Below are 19,638 nucleotides of genomic sequence, written 5' to 3' on the forward strand. Positions count from 1 at the left end.
ATGTATTTAACAGTATTACCTGTATATACATTTCTATTAATACATGACTATATTAATTCTAGAATTTGAAGTTGTAATATTAATTTAATTATGATTGGCATAACATTAAATCAAATAATAATATAATAATATATGAATCATATATAATTATTGATGACTGCGAGTCTAAGGCACTGCCTATTTATTAGTTTACAATTTGGTCATATTCCATACATGGAAAAAAGAGATTTGAAATTAATGGGATTCTATGTTATCAATTAACACTATAATTAGATGTTTTACTCAACTTAAACTTCTTATTTAAATTCGATGTTATTAATTCATATTATTAAATTATTTAGACAATGACCATAAAACCTCTATTAATTTATGAATTAGAAAGGGCTATTAGGTAAAAGTGTCTGTCCCCCCTCATCCGTGCTTTTATATATAGTATAAATATAGATAAGGTTTAACTGCATAATAAGGATTAGAAACTGATTCATTAGGATTGATCGCCATTGTTGAAGTAATGAAAGCTAAAAAAATAACCAGGATAACTGAAACTCAAAAAAAAATTAAACAATTGACATTGTCGGAATAGACTCAGTGGGTCTGTTCCTCGATGATTGATAAACAGACTCATATGAGTATGTTCATCGGAGCAAATCTGCTCCTCTTCTCTGGCAAGGAAGAGGAGTCGGAAATCGAAAAGAAAAATTTGACACGTTAGCATAGGGAGGTTTTTGAGGCGGTTTGGACAAATTTAGGGTATAAGTGATACAGATTTACAACTTTGGATTTTTTTAAAATTGTGTGACAAGTTGAGGGGGTAAACTGATCCTTTGTTCAAGTGAAATTGAATTAGCATCTTTTGCAATTTTTTCAATTTTTAATGAATTTGGATAAAGGTATCCTAATTGGGTTTGGCGAATTCATAACCAGCAAAGTGTTTGATCAATTTGTGTGACACCTTCACGGAAAGAATTCAATTGAAGAAGATTAGCACACCGGGGAGGAGAGTTATGATACTGCAGAGCACAGCTATGGTTGCAGTGAGGCCACTGTGTTTGGCTTCCAACTCCAAAACCAACACCGAGCAGCTCCGTACCCAGCTTGACCACCTTCGTATGGAAGCCGACACTACCAGAGCTAAAGGTGTGCTTATCAATGTTTCTTGTTTATGTAGTGTTTGAATGGTTTTTATCATTTTTGGATAATAAGTTCTTGTGGTTCAGTTTACAGTTAATTCATGTTATTAATAAATAGCTGATTATTTCTATAGTGTTAAATGATTAAATGATATGGATTATCTTAATTGAGGTTTCGTTGTTCACCAATTGATTGTTTCATTTTGGTTGATACTTTTATTTTGTGATTTATTTTCACCTTAATTTTATGTCTGATCGAGTATTTGCGCATGTAACTGTTGATGCTAATTATTGGGATAATCCGAAATAATCTCATGGTTGTAAAAATTCAGCAAATAGTTCAAGGTCGAGATTGATGAGATTATCCGAGGCTGCAGAGAAGCTTACAAGGCAAGCAGCTATTAGTGTTAACTCTGGGAAGGAAAATGAGGCAAGGGAACTGCTTTTACAGAAGAAGAAGGTTTTGCAAGCTCTAGAAAGGTCAAAGAGTCGAATTGAGTTGCTTAATGAGCTCTCCACAAAACTTAATGAGGTATGTAACTTGGTAATCTTCTAGGCATTACAGTAAGATCAAATGGAATTGAGTGGCCGGTTAACGTAGTAATGGTTTGCTGCTGAATTATGAGTTTCTATTTGTCCATTTTTTGTTTCAGTTTAAAGTCATTTGGGTGGGTTTTTGGAATTTATTTTCCATGTTAGATTAGTCTGGATTAGGGCAATAGTTGCTTGGAGGTCACTCGAGATGTTAATTGCAAAAGAAATACTATATAAAATAAGCCGTCGTGGAAAATACATCGTGGATCATTACATCTATCAAGTATGTTTTTCATAAAATAACTTCTGATTAGTAGAATGCCCAGAAATAGTTACGCATAATATGTTTGTGTGTAAAATAAGCAAGTACCATGTGTGTAACATCCCAAAAAGCTCCATATTCAGCTGGATTATAAAAGGAAAAATTTGTGTGGCTCTGCAAAGTTGATTTCTAAATGTTGGTGCATGATTTGCGTATTGATTTCGTTGATGGGGCTTCTCGCGTTATGGTTATGAAGTGATGACAGTGAATTATGGAGAAAAAAATAACATCTTCAAATAGATATGGATTTCGCATACTCATAAGTTAATAAATTGACATCATTCTAGTATAGAAATGTTAGACTGATGAAATAATACCAATGTACGCAGGAGATTGTACATGACAATAATTTTCTTTCCGAAAGAGTTCCTCCTCAAATTATAGCCTCTCTATGTAGTCCATCTAATATGGGTAGTACATTCTTTTCATGCAAATTCATATCATATGACCTAATCATTTAATGCCATGAAATTTGTTTTAGGCAATATCCGTAAAAGAAAGCTTGCTAATTGGGAATATTGCTGATCTCGAGGTCAATGGTGAAGATGCTTCTGGTCCAGTTCGGATTGTATCTCCTAAGGAAGAGGTCGTAGTTGACAAAGATGAGGATGAATACACAGATAATAAACTCAACGGTAGCAGCAATAAAGACGTGCAGTTGCATACAGATGCTGAAGCGAGCCTGCAAGCTGCTGAAGATCTAGGAATTCTCAGAAAGGATGTTCTTGGCGAAGATGGCAAGATCATAGGCTTAGACAGCATATCCTCTTATGAAGATTTCTTGGAACATATAGATCTACAGCTCAACAGAATTGAATCAGAACTTGTCGTAATTTTGAATGTGTCAACCTTGTTACTTAGTGACGAGGATAAGCCAAAAAACTCAAAAGTACAACAAACGTTAGAGCTTCTTGAAAGTGTACGTGCCGTAAGAAACAGGTAATCAGTAAACTATCTTCTTTTCCTGTTTTCACATGGGGAACATTCTATCAGAATCATGATCACGTTTTATATAAACATGCCGGTTATCATTGTTGAGCACTGAATTTTATGTTTGCAGGGTTGACAAAATTATGCATGAAAAGTAGAGATGACATGAATCCTTGCCATAACTTCCTCTGGCAGGTTAGTTTTTGCCTGAAGTAAATTTATTATGTAGTACAGTAGTAGTAATTCTTTGTCTACAATGTGCAGAAAAATACACTAACTTAGCTAAAGAGAGTAAACAGAAACAATTAAAATCTTCATCTTAATAATGGTTAATTTACAGAAGTGTTCCCTCAGAAAGCAGGAAGAATCATTTTTTTTTATTTTGATGTTGTTTAGTTGCAGCAATCTTTCTTGCTATTTCTAAAACTTCAAAATGTCTGCATTTGGCCTGTCTTATGCTCTTTCCACACTGTGGCCCCTTTCAAATTTTTCAATCAGAACCCAACGTTATGGTTTTTCTTCTCATGTTTGCAAGATTCCTAGGGTACTACTGGAGTCAATTAATTAATTTCCTTATGCGCAGAGCGCCATTTTTTAATATAACTTGCACAATGTTTTAGCTATGTTGTAGACATGCTGTTATTTGTTCAAGTTTCCAACATGGCATAGAGGAGGGACTATCTGACCTGGATCAAAATATTTTATTATTGATGTGGATAGTTATTATGTGTTCTAACTAGGACGTATAGTAGGGACTATTTCATCCTGGATCAGTGAATCAAATTATTTTCTACAAGCTCTTTTTGGAAAAAAGAACGAAAAGGAATTATTGTCAGGGAGGAAATTCATCACCATGTGGCACCTATTGGCATATGGTCAGTTGGGTGCATCCACAAGTTGCAACTGGAAAAGCCAGAAGTTTTCTTCTAGGTCCGGCTCTCAACAAGTTATCAAAGGGAACTGCCCGGTCAGTAAGCAGATAGGACTTATGAAAGGGAATATCAGGGACTTATGTTTGATTCATGAAATGGAATAATACGGAATAGAATAGAAACGGAATAGTCATTTTTACTTTTCGAAAAGAGTATTTATTCCACAAAATCATGGAATTGCTATTCCATGAACCAATATAAAGAATAAACATAGTCTTAGACGGAAATTGGGATAAGGGTGCTAGAGAAAAAGGAGTTATGGTTGAAAAGATAGAAGTCCTTTTGGCAAACTTTCATGGTGGTTCAGATCTTTGTGTACTGTACACTAATCAGTTCCTATTTGGTAGCAAAGGGTCCTCAGAAATATTATTGGGAACGTATGACATGAAGAGAAAATATAATTTTGAACTTGGAGAAATAGATATCCAAATTAGTAGTTTGCTAGTTGGATTAACATGGTATATATATTTTTAGATAAATATTGAAACTTTCTATTAATAATAATCAATAAGTATTTCACTCCCTGATTATTTTGAATCATTTACCGACTTCATTATCATTTGACGAGTTTTTACAAATGAATTTAATTTTTGTAGATTAAAATTCAACTCTTTAAAACTTTCATAAAGAAAAATTAATCCACCATGATTAAAATATTTGTTCTTTAAAATTAAAATCTTGTCAACCGTGATTAATATTCGTAGAAAAAGTCTTTATTTTTTATAGACAAAAAATAATATTAATATATTTTATTTTTCTAGTCACTAAATAAAAGTGATTTTTATTCATCCAATAGTGATAAGCTGGCAAAATAATATTTATGCCAGACATTATAGAATAGCCGTAGAAGGCTTAATCAACATTTTATTTCAGACTGGAATTAACTTTCATTTTATCTCTAGACTTTTAGTGGTTCCGCCATGGGTGTCATCATTAAGAAAAATTATATAACATAACTGTTGGTAATGTCATTCGTGCAACAAACTAATAATGCATTAGTCATGTAAAATTTTTAATGATTAAAAATTTTATAATAATTAAAAGATTTTCTATTATAAATGTTCATTGACTTGTTGTGAATATGATATTGATACAATTATTGCAGCGGATAAACACTCCACCATTAAATATAAGAAAAAAATAGTCAACCTCATATAAGAGAAAAAAATTAGTATCGAGTTAAATTGCAATTTTGAAAAAAGTTCATGACCAAATCAATCTTCATCTTATACTCAAACCAAAGGAGAGGAAAAACCCCTTCCAATAAATCAAAAACCCTTTACACAAACCACATTTATCTAATCGAACAAAGGGTCAATGTGCCTCTTGAAATTGTAACACTCATTTAATTCAATTTGTATTTTTTTTAGCAACTAACCCTAAAAGATTTCGAATAATTTATATTTTTATTGAAAAAATAGGTTTAGGATAATTTTATCGTAACAATTAGGGGATTCTCTAATTCTTTTTCGTATCTTTTATTTCCGATTTATATTTTACGTGTTTTAAAAATACAATTATGGATAATTTGATCAAAAAGTGAAGAGTTTTGAATTAGTTGCTTAAAAAAAGTACAAATTGGATTTAACGACTCCGTGTTGCAAGTTCAAGGGTCGCGTTGACGCTTTGTTCTTATCTAATCTTACAGCAAGCTCCTAAATCCTCATACCTCCAGAGGATCCAGACCGTCCATCCAAAATTTAAAACAACAAAAACACTGCTCTCCCGCAGATAATCTGAAAGTATTGGACCGTAAGGAAACAAATATAACAGCCAGGTAACATTATAAAATCACAGAAATGACCGGCATAATTCTCATTTTCTCTCTGATAAACCAGTAACGTAACAGTCGAAGAAGAAGAAGTAGAAAAACCAGAGTGCCGCAACAAATTTTTCTTTGAACATACACCAAACAATAATGGAAAGCGTTAGAAAGAGTAATAAGAACAAAATTAAAGAAGAAGAAGGGGAAACGAAGCAATGCGGACAAACTGTGATACCTCGTAAAATGAAGAAGATCGTGAAAAACATTAGAGACACTGTTGGTCATAAGTTCACGGACACTGACGTTTACGACGCTCTTTGTGAATGTCGTATGGACCCTGACGACGCCGCTCATCGGCTTATTTCTCAAGGTCATTCTTCTTCTTCCTGCTCTCTTTCCGTTTCAACTCCGAAATTCTTTCTTGATTTTTTTAGGTTTTTCTTTTTGCATTATGCGCGTTTTTCTGTTCTGCATTGTCGTTTAGTTGCTTCGAAATAGAATAAAGAAACTGAGATGTTTGTGGAATTTTTTGGTTTCTTTTTACAATTTTCTGTTATAAAGAACTGTTTATAATTGTTTTTATTTTTCAGTAATGAAGTTTTATTTTGTTATCTTCTTGTTGAAATGTCAGTGACAGTTATTCTTAGTTTGTTGACAATTCTTTTAATAATTTAATATCTTGATACCGATTGTTTTAATTAACTTGAAGAATTTTAAATGGTGTAGATGTTTTTCAAGAAGTGAAGAGCAAACGAGTAAGAAAAAAAGAGGTATCAAAACAATAACCTAATTTTGTATTTTTCATTGCAACTTGGAAGGCATTATTATATTTTTTTAACTTTTTATTCTGTGTAAATATTTTCTTCTGATTTCTGTAGAGCAAAGAGAGGCGAGAATCGAGGTCTCATGATAGCGATAATGTTTCTTTTGGAATTCAATTTGGCTCTGTATCGAGAGAGGATGTGTTCACTTCTCAGTCAATAACTTCTTCATCTATGATGAGTGGTGCACCGACACAGAGTACAAAGGAACAGCCTCCATCACAGAGGTTAGTTCCATTTTGTACGTGTCCAGTCCAAAGGAATGTTTGGGTCGTTTTGACTTGCTTAAACGAATGTAATGCATGCGTGTTGCCTTTCACTTCAAAATTATATTCTCCCCATGCTGTTAAAATGCTCTACATGCACGAAAGGGCCAAATATCATCCACTTCCAGATGAAGTTAAAGGTACATCTTTCTAGAGCTATGTGTAAAAGATTTAGGCTAGCTAAATCATTGTACTAATGCATTTTCCTGTCACCTATTGCACGGAATATGGGAATCCATTCAAATTTCTTAAAGTTTATTCTAAATTTCTTATAAAATGGTATGCAAAAAAATAAAAATAGTGAAACAATTATGCCCTATCTGGCATCGGTTCTGAAACAACTGAAATAATTGACCTTGAAAATGCCGATCATGGGTTGTATAATTAATGTGACCTTACAGAGAATAGAATCTTCATAGCAGAAACATTAGTTTCAAACTGCTTTCTGTAGTAACATCTTGAAGGATGCTTAGTAAAGCAGGTTGAAACAGAATGCAAAACACGGCTTGTTTTAATGGCTACAACGTACCTGTATATTGGTCATGTATCAATGCAATCATGATCTTATGCTTTACCATCATGTATCATGAGCATTAGAGTTTGAGTTTGTCTTATATTCTCCCCATGCTGTTAAATGCTCTTAAGCCATGCTCTCAGTGCAAAGGAAAAAAGAAAATACAAGAAATGTGTCCAGTGCTCGTCCTTCACCTCCTATTAACAGAACTTGATGTATTCTCAGTGAACAATTGTTTTTGTTTGGTAATAGCAGAGGATGTTAAGTCCTGGTATTACATTTTGTTTTGTGAATTATTACAGTGATTCCTTAGATGCTGATAGAAGGAGCCAAACTGTTGGAACTGGTGCCACATATTTTCCTGAAAAAACTTCTGGAGAATCGCAAGTTGCTATGGTTGGGGGTCTTTCTGGACATGATTCTGTGGCTGATGTTGTTAAGATGGGTCAGTTACACAGTAAGGGTTCGCACATGAAAGTAGATGCATCTTGTAGACTTCAAGATATAGAAACACCCGATTCTTACTTTCATATTTCAGCTTCCTATGATTCTTTACTATCTTCAAAGGGTATTCACCAGGATCTTGAAGGTCAACGTCATACTAATGTGTCAGAGATTATTCAGCAATCTCGTGACATCATCAGCCAGCAAGATTACGAAAATAAATGGCCTATGATTAAGCAGCAGACAGCCGTGAACAGGTCATCAACTTTAAATATTCCAACTGCTTCTGACGTTGGGTTGCTTCCTCACCATACTTACTCGTTGAGCGATGACACCAAATTGCACAAGAACTGTCAATCAAAGGATGTCCAAGTTTCACAGTCGAGTGTTGACTCATATATTGTTGAATCTAATTCTCCATCCAGTAACATGGTAGATACATATGGTTCTCGAAGTGATTCTCCCTGCAATGATGGTTCATTGAAGGACATGATTTCCTATGGTTCTTCTAGATGCATAAATGAACTGCTGAAAGGTAATTATAAATTATGTTGGTTTTGAATTTTGAAACAGAGGTTACTGGTCCTTTAGATAAAAAAAATATGTAACTGTTTATGGCCTTTTGGAATATTGTCGATGCCTCATCAAAATGCTATCTATTACAGTTGCTCTGATCATTATGTTTCAAAGTACGATTTTCATGCCATCTTGTTTCATATGAGAATTTTGAGAAATTCATTAGTATTAAATAAAAGTGTAACATTATCTTTAACATATATATGATCTTTTTTAGCCTTTAGACTGTGTTTCTCCTATCAATTTACTTATATTACATAATTGTCTCCAGTATTGATCTAGAAAGCACCGAAAGAGAAGATGGTTTCTTTGATGTTTTTATTTTCTAACAGTATACTAGTCCTACTTTTGACCGCCATTTTAGTGGTTCAATATGGATAACAATTGTGAAAAGGAACTGTTTTCAATTATTAGTTTTTTTTGTTAAGATTCAAAATTTGGGTTTTCAGTTTTTTGTTTAATACAACTGCAATCGAACGGCTACTCATATGAATTATATGTTGCACACAAATATTTTATTAAAATTTGTGATAATATAGGATCCTAAAGCTAATTTCGACTGGAATGTTTTTGAAGTTGAGTTGAGTCCGTGAACAGAAATTTTTAGTATAGTTAAGAACATGATGGTATTATATATTGAATGATAATTCTCTGCTTCAAGCTGTGTCAGTATGTTGTTGGGTTAGATGTAACACTCCCTTGAGAAAACTATAATGACAGACAGGAAATACTTAAATTTAATAACAAACTGACGCGTGGAATTTGTTCCCACATTTCTTTTGTGTAAAGAGTGATTTTCTGATGTTATCTGAAGTGGATCCCAACTGCTCAGTTCAGCTTGAGCTTTATTGTTTGTGCAATCTTTATGCTGTAATTAGTTTCTATAAAATTATAAAATGTATTCCTGTTATATTATTTTTAATACCAGATTTTTTAGGCGTATTCATGCAAGTAGGAGCTGTTAAAAAAACATGGTTGTAGTTTCAATGTTTGGTCTAATAGCTGAGTTGTTTAAAAGAAAGCTGATTTGCAGATTTTATGACCTTGAACATTTTCATATTGATCTTGGAAAAATTAATTTTAGAATCTCCACAAAATATTGACAAGTATTCAGGGTACTCATATTACAAGGTACTAAAAACTCACAAAGTATTTGTTTTTAAGGTATCAATTTGGATTGCACATGCAATCGATTTTTATACTGATCCCTGTGGATGGGATGATTATTGATATTTATATAGTTAATTTTAACTTCATTTCTAAAGCTAGTTGATTTGTTTTATACTTAATAATGATGCTTATATATGTAGTAATAACTCTTTTCATCACTAGCTTATAAAATTAAGGATTCATCCTTTTCTCCTTGTGCTTTCTCCCTCTCAAAGTTTTGTTATTATAAATTTTCAGGAATAGCTTTTAGTTGTGTCCACTGTGTAATCTTTATTTTCATTGTCTTTCCTCATCTTCATTTTAGGAAAAGGAAGCGACTCTGCACCTCTGAATCTTAATGATGAAATATCATCATCTGCTGTGAGCTTGCAGCAGCTGAGTTTGGGGGAAGATATCAAAGCTGCACCATTGCCAGAGGATAGAAGTAATATGCAAGATATAGCTGCTGGCTGCGAAAATTCGAGTTTTACAGAATTGTCTTGTCCACTTGTTTCTGATCCGCTAAAAAGTAACTTGGAGGTTACTGCAATGGATGATGGTTCATCTATTCTTTTTGGGTCCCTTAGTGGTGAGGAGCTTAGATTTATGTCTGCTGCTCATCCATCAACTGGAAATGTCTGGCATCAGGATTTGCCTGAAGTTTTGCAGCCAGAATCAAGTAGACAAAACATAAATGAATTTTATAGTCATGGGCATGATTTTAATCCTCTAAAGTCTCTATCTACTTTCAGTTCTAAGAATATCCAAGAGCCTAATTTCCCACCAACCCTCGTGATAGAACCACAGGACAGGGATCTCACTCAAGATTTGGTAAGTTTTATTTGCTACACTAGGGTGCCTTCTACAAAAGAGGAATTATTATTGCATAAAATTCTGCTGTTGATTGTTTGTATCACCTAAATATGATTTTTCTTAGGATCTTATGTTTACTGAATTGACTTGTTGAGACCAAGAAGAAGGAGAACAAAAGATAGATAGAGAGAGAATGGAAAAGCAATTGGAGAACAAATGTTTTTCTTTCATTTATTTCCCTTCTATAATTTTCGTTTGTGGCTAGTTTCAACTATATAGGGCTCATTCAGGTGTTTGTATACATGCGCTTGTATGATGGGCAAAACTTGTGAGAGTTGATGGTTTGAGTTTAGGTCTTATATAAAAAAAGTGGGAGTTGGGTTCAAAAATCTATTAGGGCTGGATATAGTTTGGATTCAGCATAAAAAAGGGTTGGCACAGGATGGGAGACTTCTGTAGATCCAGAGAGCAGCTTTTCTAGGACATGGAGAAGCACTCTGTAATGTTTTTTTTGATGATCAACTTGGAAAGATAATTGGATATGTTTTTTTGATGTCTTAATTTCTTAATTTGATATTTTAGGATCGCATCAGTAGCTCTTAATTTAATGGTGTAGCGGGAAGGAAGTGGATGATATATTGATGTTTAGAAGCAGCATGATTTATTTATTTTTTTTGATGAAAAGAAGCAGCATGATTAGGCCAGCAACTATCTGAATAAGTAGATTATTTATGACAGCAAACCATAGTTGCATATATGAAGGGAAAACTTGCTAGAAGAATTTTAAGTATATAGTTTTACAACTAGTTTAAATTTTCTTAATTTGATAGTTTAGGAGAGCATCCTTAACTCTTTCTTTAAGTGGTCTTGTATTAAGAATTAGACTTCTTAAAATCATTAGATGCACTGACTTTTACCATGAGCCTATTAAACCTTTGTGGCTTTCAGCTATTTGTTATATTACTTTCCTTTGTTTGATACTATTAATTGGATTTTTCTTTCAGAATCCTGGGTCCATTTGCTTGCACTTGCTTCCAATTCGGAATGTCATGGACAAATGAAAAAAAACATAGAATTCTATGAACCTTTTAATTTTGCTGTGATTTTCTCAAGGCTTTCTTTTAGTTTGTTTTGTTATTAGTTTATTTTTAGTACATAGCATCTCTCTTGAAATTTCTATAGCATATACTGCTGGTTATCCTATTGTTGGCTGATGAATATTGTGTGATGTGGCTTTTGTTTGCAGTTGCTACTGGTGTTGTTATTTATCTAAGTGGTTGATTTGGTAACAAGAAACTTTAAACTGCTATAGTTGAAACATGGATTATTCAATCGTAATATTAGAACATTCTGTTGCAGCAACCAATTAAGCTTCCGTCATTAGAAGAAATACTGGCATCGATTACAAGTGATTTTGATGGTCTGAATTCATCTTTTGCTGAAGCGCCTCCATCGCCCTCAAGGCATGGAGATATCTTATGTGGTGTTAACTCAACTACTCCCATGAACGAGGTATATGATAAATAATAATCTAAACTGTTTCACTGTATGCATTTCGCTGCTCATTTAAAAAGGGAGAAATAAGTCTAATAAAAAAGGTTGGCCGATATCTGTGAAATTGTCAAACTCATGTACTCTGTATGCATTTCGCTGCTCATTTACAAAGGGAACAGTAAAGTTTAGTAAAAAAGGTTGGTCGAATATATCCGTGAAATTGTCAAACTCATGTGTAATGACCTTCAAACTTAAGATGCATATAGAACTTGATTTTCAAATTGGAAATAGAAGATGGACAAAGATTTTTCTCTACAGTAAGAAACTAATTCGGAACATCAACTATTTGTGTTAATATGTTATTTGGATATTGCCTGTACATGTTAGTCTATCATATAGATGAGTAAAGAAAGTTGGTCTTATTGAGGTTTAATTTTCCATTCATTCTTGTAATACTGCAGATTGCGAATTCTGGTTTCTTTTCTGGTATGAGCCTTCCTCTGGGTCATGCACCTCCCCAGAATCTATCAGCACATTCTCTCTCTTCAAATTTGACTGCCTTCCCTACCGGTCCCCAACCCTATATCCATACTAGATCTGCTATAAACCAAGCATATCAAGATAGCAGTACTTACAATGATCCCTCGGAAGGCATGACCTACAATTACCAAAAAATAGAAGGCATTCCGAGTTTCAGCTCGCCTTTGTCTAATGCTAAGGTTTTTGGCTATGGACATGTGGGGAATCCTACCAACTTTGCTGGAAGCTTTGTGAACAATTTACCCACTACCCCTAATGCTGCTGCTGCTGGCTATGATGATCGTTTAAATGTTCAGCATGTTCAACAGGTAAAGAGAAAAAGGGTTCCTTTTTTTTTGTTTTAATACCCAGATTACCTGTTTCAGTAGCAGTATTGCTCTCTGTTTTTTGAAGAGATAATTATTTATTGTTCGACTTTCTTAGCATCCGGTTGTTTACTTTACTAAACTATGCTGTCTGTTTTGGTAATTGCATTGTGACATAAAACAACAGAATGATGGTTTTTCTTCAAGGGGTCATGTGGCTGGTTTAAGAGCATTGCCGCTTGTTCCAGACAATCGATACAACTTGCTAAGTCATGGCCAATTGCTTTCTACTCCGCAAGAAGAAGGTCAATCTCTTGTGCAGTATCAACACGATCAACAGCGTCCTACATATTATCAACACGGTCAACTGTATCCTACATATCCTCACCAATACGGTCAGCCTCGTTCTGCATATAATCAACTATACGGTCAGCCTCGTCCTGCATATCATCACCAACACGGTCAGCTTCTTCCTACATATTACCAACTATACGGTCAGCCTTATCATCCATATCATCAACACGGTCAGCCTCGTCCTACAGATCATCAACAACGTCCCTCACATTATCCCTTTCAGCAACAGCAACAGCAACAACAATCACAGGGTTATGGTGCTCGGGGCTCTACCGACATAGACAATTCTCAGCAAAGTAGTAATGACCCTCCTAATTTCAATGATGACAATTTTCAAGGTTAACCCAAGCACCTAGACCAACTCTGGCAGCATAGTTACTAATGGTTGTAGGTCATATTCTGAATCATTTAGGCTTCACAGTGACTGATGATTTTCTTATTACTGAGTTTTGAAGCGGCAAATTAGGTTGGTTAATAGTTCAGTCTAATGTACGATAATTTTGATGGTTATGCATTGTACAACTGTATATACCAAAAAAAAAAGATGTAGATTGGTATGATCACATGCCTCAGTATGTGTATTTTTCCTGGTTTGATATTGAGGCGTGATTGGAGAGAGGTACAATGGAATCTCTCAGTTTAGCATAATGTTGTGATTGAATAGTTGAGCAATGAATATAAAGGATTGTTTTCGGTTTTTTGCGCACCCCTAATTTGATTTTCTTTTAGTGATGTATTTTTTCCAGGGAAATGTAGCTTACACCTAATTTTCATTCTTAAAAGTATAAAATTAACAAAGCAGAATATTTATAAGAACTGCTGGGAAGGCAATTGACATGAAGGAAATGTCAGTTAGGAGGTAGGCAGTGGAAGTGATATGCATAAACAACTCAAATTATAAGGTTGGTGCCACTTAACTTTCTCCTAATTTTGATCATTCTTTTGGCTTCTTGCAATATAATTATTAGCAGAAAATATACTACTTAAACTCATATGCTGAATGCAGTTTCTGTGAAATTATTCATTATTCAATGGCTGGTGGTGCAGATCTAGTTGTTCCATCTGTCGGTTCTAAAAGTATCATCGACTCGAACCAAGAATCCGACAAGGGTAACTATTGCCGGCCTAACATTGAATCATTCCTCATGTCTCCTAAGTTGCCAAAATCAGTTCCACCAGTTTCTTCTGCACCAGAAGAATCTAACATCAGGCGCCCTCGTGGCAGGCCTGCTGGCTCGAAAAACAAGCCAAAGCCACCCATCATTGTGACCCGAGATAGCGCTAATGCGCTTAAAGCTCACGCAATGGAGATTAGTTCAGGCTGTGATGTAAGTGAGAGTTTAGCCAATTTTGCTAGGAGGAAGCAACGCGGAATATGTGTACTTAGCGGGAGTGGCTGTGTAACCAATGTTACGCTACGACAACCCGCTTCATCTGGGTCCATTGTCACCCTTCACGGGCGCTTCGAGATACTCTCATTGCTCGGATCAATATTGCCTCCACCTGCTCCACCCGGGATTACGGGGCTAACTATTTACTTGGCAGGTTCTCAAGGACAGGTTGTGGGTGGGGGAGTAGTTGGTGCTCTCATTGCATCAGGCCCTGTGGTGATCATGGCTGCATCTTTCATGAATGCTACTTTTGATCGCTTGCCATTAGATGAAGATGAAATTTCCGCAGCTGTGCAGAATCAGCATTACCAGAACAGTCGTAATCACCACCATCACCACCACCACCTTGATATTGCAGATCTGTATGGAGTACCGCATAATTTGCTTACCAATGGTACAGTGCCTCAAGAAATTTACTCTTGGGCACCCGGACGAGCAATGACAAAATCGTAACTTCATCAGTAATTTCATCAGTATTATTCTTCTCATAACAGGTCTCAATATTGTCAGTTATGCATCTCCGTAAAAACTTTTTATATCAGTGTAGCTTTTTGGCATTGGAAATTTATGAAATCACATTTGTTTCAAAACTCATCAAGATAGCTCCTTAGCTATGCCACATTATGATGTCAACACAAGAATTAGATTCAATCACGGTTTTATCATTTCAGAAACACTTCATAAACTTTCCCTTTAGGAAATAAAACTTCTTTAAGAATGTAAAAATTGTCGAAAACGCCATTTTGTTGTATTTTTTTCATTTTTACACAGTTTTCATGCAGCTAGGGGTGCACCATTTCAAATCAAAATGAGCAGAATTAATATTTAAATTTTAAATTGAACTGAACATAACCAAACTGATTTTGTAATACAAGTGAACATTCTGAAACAAACTAGTTGATTTGGTAGGTTTTTCAGCTTGATTCAGTTGGATTATTCAGTTTGATTTAATGTTTTTCGGTTCAATCTATACCCAGGCTGAACCCAATTAAATGAATCAAAATTTGATCTTTTTATAATTTCAAACTAAATTTGTCGGTTCAGTTCAGTTATTTGATTTAGTTCAATTTTTACATACACCTACATGCAACCTAGCTTCCATATACACTGTGATCTAAAACATAGTAGATTTCTTTGGTTCTTGGGTGCAGCTTTCCACCGGCAACAAATTCATGAACTTCACCATTCACTTCAATCAAACTAGTTCCAGGACGTTTCTCTATTTGTTTTTCCTTCAAATAAAGCCTATGCTTTATTGCTTCCTCAAAATAACTAGAAGAAGATAAAGCATTAGCCATAAGTACAAAACTCGAGCTTTCACTCGGATCTAACTCAATCAAACGTTTCGCTGCTCGTTTCGCGATCTCTATATTTCCATACTTACAACAAGACCAAAGCAAAGATCCCCATATAATAGCATCAGGCTCTATATGCATATTTCTTATTAACTCTTCTGCCTCTTCTACTATTCCTGCTCTGCCTAGCACATCAACCATGCAACCGTAGTGTTTAATCGTTGGTTCGATCTTATACTTATCTTTCATCAATAAGAAATAATCTTTCGCTTTATCCACCATGCCGGAGTGATTACAAGCCGTTAACACGCCGATAAAACTAACGTAATCTGGTTTTAAGTTTGAAGATTCAAGAAATGAAAATAAATGCAATGCTTCATTTTCCTGACCATTCATTGCTAGTCCTATTATTATTGAGTTCCAACATGAAAGTGCTTCAATGGGGACATTATCAAACACTTGACGAGCCTTATCGATGCTTCCACACTTCGAATACATATCTATAATTGCTGTGGCAACAATAGCATTCAATTCAAACTTGTTCTTTATTATATAATCATGAATCCATTCACCTTGCTTAATTGCTCCTAAACTAGCACAAGCATTTAACAAGCTCACCATTGTAAACTCACTAGGCTTAATTTTCTCTTGTTGCATTTGTTTAAAAAGCTCTAATGCATCAAAGAATCTACCATTTCTCACATACCCACTAATCATTGAATTCCAAGAAACTGAATTTCTAGTTAACAATTTATCAAATAAAATTCTAGACTCATCAACTAATCTACACTTAGCAAGTCCCATGATCATTGTATTCCAAGCAACAACATCAAAATCTAAAACTCTATCAAACACTTTTATTGCTTCACTAATGAACCCACAATTTGCATACATATACAAAATTGTATTCCTTATAAATGGATCATTTTCAAACCCTAATTTTATCACTCTACCATGAAGTTGACCCCCTTCACAAGCAAGACCAAGCTGAGCATAAGCTTTAAAAACTGAAGGATAAGTTAGCCTCTGAGGTTGACTTGTAGAACTAAACAACATGTCAATGAACAAAGATATAGACTTTTGAGGACAATAGCTTTGAGAAAAGCCCCTAATAATAGAATTCCAAACAAAATGATTAGGGTTTTCAATTTGTGTAAAAACTAAGTAAGCATAGTTTATATCACCTTGTTTAGATGAGCAAAAGGCCAAAATTCTGCTAGCAGCAATAGTATGCTTGGCTAAACCAGTTTTAATGAGTTGGGCATGGATTTGTTTAAGATCTTTCATTGAAGTGCAGTTTTTTTCTAGCATTGAGAGATAAGTTTGGTTTGAAATGAAATGAGAAATGGAAGTTGGTAAAGAATTGAAGCAACATGTTGGTGCCATTGATGTATGGTTCTTTCAAGTGTGTTATCCTTTTGGATGAACAATAAGTGCACATCTGATGTTTTCCATGGCTAAATGTATCATGAAGTCCCTATATTGTTAACTTTTATTTCATTTGATCCTTAATAATTTTTTTGTATTTGAATAGTCCCTTAGTTTTTATTTGACGATGTCTATGAGCAATAATTTTTCATACAAATCTAAAGTACTCTGCTATCAAATGTAAGGTCTTTGATTACTTTGTTTTATACAAAATGCTACTTTATCATATTATCACTATTGGGTGAATTATAATAGCCAATTAAATATGTTTTATATATAACTGCCATATAAGAGACTCTTTATCAAGACATTCCATTATTAGGCCAAATATTTTATCATCCATACGCAACAAAAAGTTAATAAAAGTGTCAATAAGTAAAAAAACAAACACGTTAATTTCAAAACTATTTGACAAAAGTTGTCACACCAATAATTTTAAATTAATATTTAAAATATTTATCATCATTTGAAAATATTATAAAAAAATTAAGTGAAATATAATCATCGTTTTAATTGATATGAAATGACAGCATTTTATACTCGAAAGAATATGTATGTGCAAATTAGATAGTTAAGGGACGATTTAAATATAAAATATTCATTAAGGACCCGATGAAATAAAAACTAATAGTATTAGGATTTTAAAATAAATTTAGCCAATTTCAGGATTTTTGTGAACAACAAGTACCCATCTGGGTGTTAAGTTGCTATGGATATGAGGATTTGTGAAGATATGGACCAGGCTTGATAAGAAGAAATGGGTTGTTTTTAGAAATGGCCACACAGCGATATGGTTAGGTAATTTATTTTGAGTATATGGGAGGATATACACATTTGTTATCTTTACAACGATGATTATATAATTTACTATGAAGCATTGATGCTGCAGTTATTGTGGATTTGAGATTTATAAACACAAATTGAATTAAAAATATAAATAGTGATAATTTTTATAATTTTGTTTAAGTTCAAAATGTGTGAATGGGGCGATTTAGCATAATTTGTCTGGAAATTAACCAACGATTGATACACATTAATTTCATTCATATTGTCCGTCATTTTTTTGGTCAATTTTATTCGGTTAGGTCTTCAATAGTTTTCGTTAAATATGAATTTTTTTTTTTGATAATAATATGAATATTTATAAGTGTTGATATCATGGTATATATGTCGAGTTCAAATTTAATTTTTATGGTTTGAATTGTATTAAAGGTATTTTTTTCATATTTTCAAACCAATCAAACTAAAGAAATTATTTTTTATAAACTAAGCTGAATAGATACGGGTTTGTAAGTTCGGTTTAATTGTTTGATTTAATTGAATATTTGCACAACGCTATAGGATTATGGGATTACCAAAATTGGAATAGTTTGAATTGGCTGATAATTAATTTAGGTCGGAAATGATAGGAAACCAATTGAAGTAATGTAATTACTAGTTAGTATAGAATTTAATTCAAATAAGATCTCGATTTGTCTGATTAAATGGGGTTTTGATTTCGATTTTAAGAATGAAAAATAGAACAAAAATTATGTTCAATTTGGTAAAGCTTCAAGCTCAAACATTATTGACATTTTGGACTTGGATTTTACTCGTCTATTTCCGGTTTAGTTCAACAATTCTATGCGATATACTTATGAAGTGGTGGCAAAGTTGTGGTATCGTTTTATTCAACAAGTTATGAAAATATACTGGTCCTGTAATTATTATTTTATGTTTACTATGCATAACTACAACATTAGATGTTTATTATTTTGAATTCGAGTTGACATAAATTATAGTTATATGGTCTCAAATTGTCGCTGTAGATGACTTCCTCAATACAATATAATTAGGGATTTTTTAGGAAAAAAAAACTTAAAAAAACATAATTTATTATATTTTTTAACCCTGGTCGTGGTGCGTGCGGATCACATTTCAAAATTCTACTATTGAATTTTTTTTTAATTCACAATTCGCTCCTACATGTTTTACTCTAAATATGTTTTCAACAATTAATTTTAATCGCTTTTCAACGGTTTCTAAAAATAATTTATAGAAGAAATTTTTAAAAAATAATTTTCAATACTTTCTAAAAGTAATTTCTAAGATATTTTTAATAAAAATCATGTTAAAACAGTTTCCGACGATTTCTTCAAATATTTTCTAACACTTAGTTTTAGTGGTTTTTCAAAATATTGTCCAACAATTTTAAAAATTAAAATTCCAAAACAATATTTGATGGTTTTTAACAATATTTTCCAGTAGTTTCAAATGGTTTTCAATAATATTTAATAATATTTTCCGACATTTTTTAAGAAATGATTACTAAAATAGTTTCAAACAGTTTTTAAGTTTATGTTCATCTATTTTTAAAATAATTCATAAAAAGGTTTCCAATATGTATTCTAAAATGTTTTTAAAATATCTCGGATTACATTGATTTTAACTGAAGTATTTGATTTTTCTTGTCAAAAAATGAAGTATTTGATAATATATAAATGAGTTAGTGGGTTAAAACTCTACATGCAGATGAACGGATTTAGCTCCAATCATGTTTATAATAATTAGAACTAGTTAAAAGGATAATTGAATTATAACCGTCATAAAAATCATATTTTTGTAATTTTAACGATGTAGAATTCTCTTAACGTTT

At 33.3% G+C, this 19,638-nt stretch overlaps 4 protein-coding genes across 6 annotated transcripts; 3 read left to right on the plus strand and 1 right to left on the minus strand.

Annotated features, from left to right (window-relative positions):
- Window positions 1-841: 841 nt before the first annotated feature.
- On the plus strand, window positions 842-4,388 carry LOC126676558 (uncharacterized). The gene is made up of 4 exons (XM_050370782.2): window positions 842-1,137; window positions 1,463-1,662; window positions 2,468-2,925; window positions 3,047-4,388. The coding sequence occupies exons 1-4, from the start codon at window positions 1,005-1,007 to the stop codon at window positions 3,072-3,074; spliced, it is 819 nt and encodes a 272-aa protein (XP_050226739.1). The 5' UTR covers window positions 842-1,004; the 3' UTR covers window positions 3,075-4,388.
- On the plus strand, window positions 3,066-13,595 carry LOC126676556 (uncharacterized). 3 transcript variants are annotated; one of them, XM_050370779.1, is made up of 8 exons: window positions 3,066-3,111; window positions 6,340-6,383; window positions 6,492-6,661; window positions 7,517-8,193; window positions 9,709-10,214; window positions 11,556-11,708; window positions 12,152-12,538; window positions 12,723-13,595. In XM_050370779.1, the coding sequence occupies exons 3-8, from the start codon at window positions 6,609-6,611 to the stop codon at window positions 13,230-13,232; spliced, it is 2,286 nt and encodes a 761-aa protein (XP_050226736.1). In that variant the 5' UTR covers window positions 3,066-3,111; window positions 6,340-6,383; window positions 6,492-6,608; the 3' UTR covers window positions 13,233-13,595. The 3 variants fall into 3 exon arrangements, with proteins under 3 accessions (XP_050226736.1, XP_050226735.1, XP_050226737.1); XM_050370778.2 differs by lacking the exon at window positions 3,066-3,111 and adding an exon at window positions 4,625-5,983; XM_050370780.2 differs by lacking the exons at window positions 3,066-3,111; window positions 6,340-6,383 and having other exon boundaries at window positions 6,549-6,840.
- Window positions 13,596-13,887: 292 nt separating this feature from the next.
- Window positions 13,888-14,874, plus strand: LOC126676559 (AT-hook motif nuclear-localized protein 16). The gene has a single exon (XM_050370783.2). The coding sequence runs from the start codon at window positions 13,921-13,923 to the stop codon at window positions 14,731-14,733; it is 813 nt and encodes a 270-aa protein (XP_050226740.1). The 5' UTR covers window positions 13,888-13,920; the 3' UTR covers window positions 14,734-14,874.
- Window positions 14,875-15,129: 255 nt separating this feature from the next.
- Window positions 15,130-16,994, minus strand: LOC126676557 (pentatricopeptide repeat-containing protein At2g42920, chloroplastic). Its single transcript, XM_050370781.2, has one exon. The coding sequence runs from the start codon at window positions 16,959-16,961 to the stop codon at window positions 15,372-15,374; it is 1,590 nt and encodes a 529-aa protein (XP_050226738.1). The 5' UTR covers window positions 16,962-16,994; the 3' UTR covers window positions 15,130-15,371.
- Window positions 16,995-19,638: the final 2,644 nt, after the last annotated feature.

This window comes from Mercurialis annua, linkage group LG4, assembly GCF_937616625.2.
Source record: "Mercurialis annua linkage group LG4, ddMerAnnu1.2, whole genome shotgun sequence".
Classification (NCBI taxonomy): Eukaryota; Viridiplantae; Streptophyta; class Magnoliopsida; order Malpighiales; family Euphorbiaceae; genus Mercurialis; species Mercurialis annua.

Excerpts from the sequence above, each read along its gene's own strand:
- LOC126676558 (XM_050370782.2), top strand. The coding sequence starts at position 1,005 with ATGATACTGCAGAGCACAGCTATGGTTGCAGTGAGGCCACTGTGTTTG. Across the intron at positions 1,138-1,462 it reads CGACACTACCAGAGCTAAAG|CAAATAGTTCAAGGTCGAGA; the intron begins GTGTGCTTATCA and ends GTAAAAATTCAG. Across the intron at positions 1,663-2,467 it reads TCTCCACAAAACTTAATGAG|GCAATATCCGTAAAAGAAAG; the intron begins GTATGTAACTTG and ends AATTTGTTTTAG.
- LOC126676556 (XM_050370778.2), top strand. The coding sequence starts at position 5,767 with ATGGAAAGCGTTAGAAAGAGTAATAAGAACAAAATTAAAGAAGAAGAA. Across the intron at positions 8,194-9,708 it reads CATAAATGAACTGCTGAAAG|GAAAAGGAAGCGACTCTGCA; the intron begins GTAATTATAAAT and ends TCTTCATTTTAG. Across the intron at positions 11,709-12,151 it reads CAACTACTCCCATGAACGAG|ATTGCGAATTCTGGTTTCTT; the intron begins GTATATGATAAA and ends GTAATACTGCAG.
- LOC126676559 (XM_050370783.2), top strand. The coding sequence starts at position 13,921 with ATGGCTGGTGGTGCAGATCTAGTTGTTCCATCTGTCGGTTCTAAAAGT.
- LOC126676557 (XM_050370781.2), bottom strand. The coding sequence starts at position 16,961 with ATGGCACCAACATGTTGCTTCAATTCTTTACCAACTTCCATTTCTCAT.